The 3,302-nt window shown below is 62.0% G+C and overlaps 1 protein-coding gene across 1 annotated transcript in view; it reads right to left on the bottom strand.

Annotated features, from left to right (window-relative positions):
• Positions 1–98: 98 nt before the first annotated feature.
• The window catches only part of LOC104489495 (glycogen phosphorylase, liver form-like), a gene marked incomplete at both ends in the record, with an annotated part of 4,779 nt that continues 1,575 nt past the window's right edge, over positions 99–3,302 (bottom strand). Inside the window, 9 exon segments of the mRNA XM_010131660.1 lie at positions 99–213; positions 318–481; positions 1,042–1,188; positions 1,440–1,532; positions 1,852–1,943; positions 1,946–1,994; positions 2,350–2,432; positions 2,518–2,629; positions 3,193–3,302. Coding sequence (XP_010129962.1) covers positions 99–213; positions 318–481; positions 1,042–1,188; positions 1,440–1,532; positions 1,852–1,943; positions 1,946–1,994; positions 2,350–2,432; positions 2,518–2,629; positions 3,193–3,302 — 965 coding nt within the window.

The raw sequence follows: 3,302 nt of genomic DNA, 5'->3' as shown, positions 1-3,302 counted from the left end.
CTTGCACTTGGCCTGGTTGACCCTCATGAGGGTCGCACAGACCCACCTCTCAGGGGAAGGGTCAGGGGCCGTCATGCTCCCCCCATGCCGTTTGTTACCTCTGCAATGAGCTCCGCCAGCCCCGGGTTGCAGAGCAGGAGCCAGCGCCGCGGGGTGATGCCGTTGGTCTTGTTCTGAAACTTCTCCGGCTCCAGCTCTGCAAAATCCTTGAAGCTGTGAGGATGAGGAGGGGACAGCTTCAGGCTCGCCTACCTGGCACCACCACCATGTCCAAGCCAAGGGTGATCCACCACCACCACCTCCCCCACCGTGCTTACACTTCAGTCTTGACTATTTCGGAGTGGATCTTGGCCACACCGTTGACGGCGTGGGAGCCGACGATGCAGAGATGGGCCATATTGATCCTCTTGGTGCCTCCCTCCTCTATCAGGGACATCCTCCGCAGCCGGTCCACGTCGTTAGGGAAGAGGGACGCGATGTGCTGCCGGTGGAGACAGGAGAGGGGGTGAGCAGTGCTGGAGATTTGGGTTGTCCCAAAGAGGGGGCCCCAGCGATGTCCCCGGTGCATTGCACGCCAGCCAGAGCGGTGGCTTGTGCTCCAGTGACAGTGCAGACCCCTCCAAGGGGTGCCCTTCCCCAGCACACATGTCTCTGGACAGAAGAACCCCCCAAATTCCCACAGAGGGTCTTGTGGGCACATACGCGGCCAATGGGACCATTTAGGCAAAAGCCTCGTGCTGCTAGACCAGGAGGCCAAACCACCATCTCCTTTGTACCCTCAACCTCGTCCTTCTCCGGGACGAATTTAGGGAGCAAAGAAATGCCAACGAGTAAGTCCCTGGAGCATCCCTCTGACCGTGGGATGGGCACAGACTGGTGGGAAGGGCTTTCCTACACACCAACCTCCCAAAATAGCAGCCAGAAACACCCGGCCACGCTCCCGCCATCGTCGGTTTGTGCATCTCCTAATCCCACCAGCCCAACCGGACCGTCCCTGTCCCCCTCTCTGGCGAGGCCTCTGCACTGCCCCAAGGCACTTACATCCAGGTGTTTCTGGTTGATCTCATAGATGATCTGCAGGTGTCTGGGGAGCAGCTTCTCCACCAGGTCCACTGGCCAGCGCTCCAAGGCTTCGGGGAGCACCGTGTGGTTGGTGTAGGCGAAGGTCTGCTTGGTGATGTGCCAGGCCTGATGATGGTGGGGGAGAGCCAGCACTGAGCAGCGAGGGTGCAGGCAGCCCTGCGTGGGTGCCAGCACCCACACATGGTCCACCCACCACGGCCAGCAGCACGGAAGACCCAGCTCCTCTGGGTCCGTACTGGTTAAACCCAACCTGACTGCTCCACATCACTCCCCAGGCCACCAGCAGCTACAAAACTGGTTCCGCTGTGGGTGGGTGCAAGTGCAGGGGACCCAGGGGCCAGGTCAGGTCTCCCTACCTTGTTCCACGGCAGCTTCTCGATGTCCACGAAAATCCTCATCAGCTCAGGGATGGCCATGGCGGGGTGCGTGTCGTTGAGCTGGATGGCGACCTGTGGGGAGAGCAGGGGTGGCACTGGTTGCCCAGGGCATCCCTGGAGGGGTTTCCCAGCCGTGCGGCGGTGCTGCTGCGGGACAGGGGGCAGGGGGGACCTGGCAGTGCTGGGGAACGGAGGCACTCGAGGAGCTGAAAGGGCTTTTCCAACTGAAACGATTCGGTGGTTCTATGGGGACACGTGGAGGACACACCGGCAACCCACTGCCCGAGTCAGCTGGGCACAGGCAGCCACAGAGGGTCCACAAAACCTCTCCAGCCCTGCGTGTGCATCTAGGAGGCAGCGAAACAGGTGTCAGAGCCACCCTGGCTCATACCTGGTCAGGGAAGGAATCAAACACGGTTCGGACACTCTCCGTGCTCCCAAATTTGGATGCTTTGAAGCGGCGGATGATGTCCTGCAGGGTGGTGCCACGACAAAGTCCTCCTGCTTCAGCCGCAGCTCCTTCCCCTCGAAGAACTGCGAGCAGAGGAGCGGGACGCTGCAGGATTACGCCCCGCAATGCCTTCCTGGGGCTCCCGGCCATGTGGGGACCCACCCCCAGCGCTTCCCCCTGTGCCAGTTTTGGCAGCAGCTCAATCCCTGAGGTCTTCCCACGGTCCTGCTTTCAGCACAGGGGGTTTGGAGACGTGCTGATACAAACAGAGGTTTAAATCCCCACCCCGAGCATCGCGGAAAGCTCGTCTCCCCAGTGCCCTGCTGTGCAAGGTTTGGGACACTCCTCAAAATACTAGGGCAGTGGGGAGGAAAGCCAAGAGGCGCTTGTCCGCCACCTTCAGCCACCCTAAAGGGCCACCCCTCCGCCCCCACTTACGTTGTCGTTGGGGTAGAGGACGCGGGATATGTTCTCCGCCAGGTTTCTATCCAGCACGGCCTGGATGTAGTCTCCAACGTTGACTGGGGAGGAGCAGCGGGATGAGCTGGGCATGAGACCCCCCTCCTTTGCCCCACCCCCCTCAGCACCCTGCCAGCACCCACTTACAGTCCCGCAGGTTGAAGTCGTTGGGTGCCCGAGCCGACCACAGGCGCATGGTGTTGACGGTGTTGTTCATGTACCCGGGCACGGGGGTATCGTAGGGCAGCGCCAGCACCACCTAGACCATCGCCAGGGCAGCTAGAGCCGGGCTGTGCCCTGCACCAGTCCCCCCCCACATCCCCCCTGCCTCACCGGAGCGCTCCCACCCCACAGACCCTCCCGCAGGAGCAAGCTCGGGGTTGCATCCACCTTCCTGGGGTTGCACGTGTGGCAATGTGCTCGGTACCCCCTGCCCTGGGGACACCCCGGCTCCGCCAGCTCCCCCAGTTCTGCCTGGCAGCTGGTGTTTGCTAAACACGCTCAGAGGATGGAGAGAGGCTTGTGGGAGTCAGGAGAAGCTTCATTTCAGCCATCGTGCCAGGCTATGCATGGCACACAGACCTGCTGGCAGTACTTTTGGGTTATTTCAGAGGTTGGCAGCAGGTTTGGAGCAGCAAAGCCTGTCCCCATGCCCATGTCCATCTCCTCCCTAGTTTGTTCCACCGCAGCACAACGCTCCCCAGGCAGGGATGCTGGCAGGACCCAAGCCCAGGGTGCAGCCGGCCACCAAGTGCCCCCCCAGGTGATGGGTCGAGCCCTGCCAGGGGTGTTCCCTGCACGCCAGCCCCGTGGGGCCCGTACCTGGGTGTCAACCCACTTGGCACCAGCGGCAGAGTGCTCCACCCGGCCGTAGAAGTGCACAGGCAGCATGTACTCGGGACGGGCTTTCTCCCAGGGGTTGCCGTGCCGGA

The sequence above is a fragment of the Buceros rhinoceros genome, unplaced genomic scaffold, assembly GCF_000710305.1.
Source record: "Buceros rhinoceros silvestris isolate BGI_N320 unplaced genomic scaffold, ASM71030v1 scaffold26872, whole genome shotgun sequence".
Classification (NCBI taxonomy): Eukaryota; Metazoa; Chordata; class Aves; order Bucerotiformes; family Bucerotidae; genus Buceros; species Buceros rhinoceros.
The sequence above is the reverse complement of the archived record's forward strand: the minus strand, read 5'-3'. Positions and strand labels throughout refer to the sequence as shown.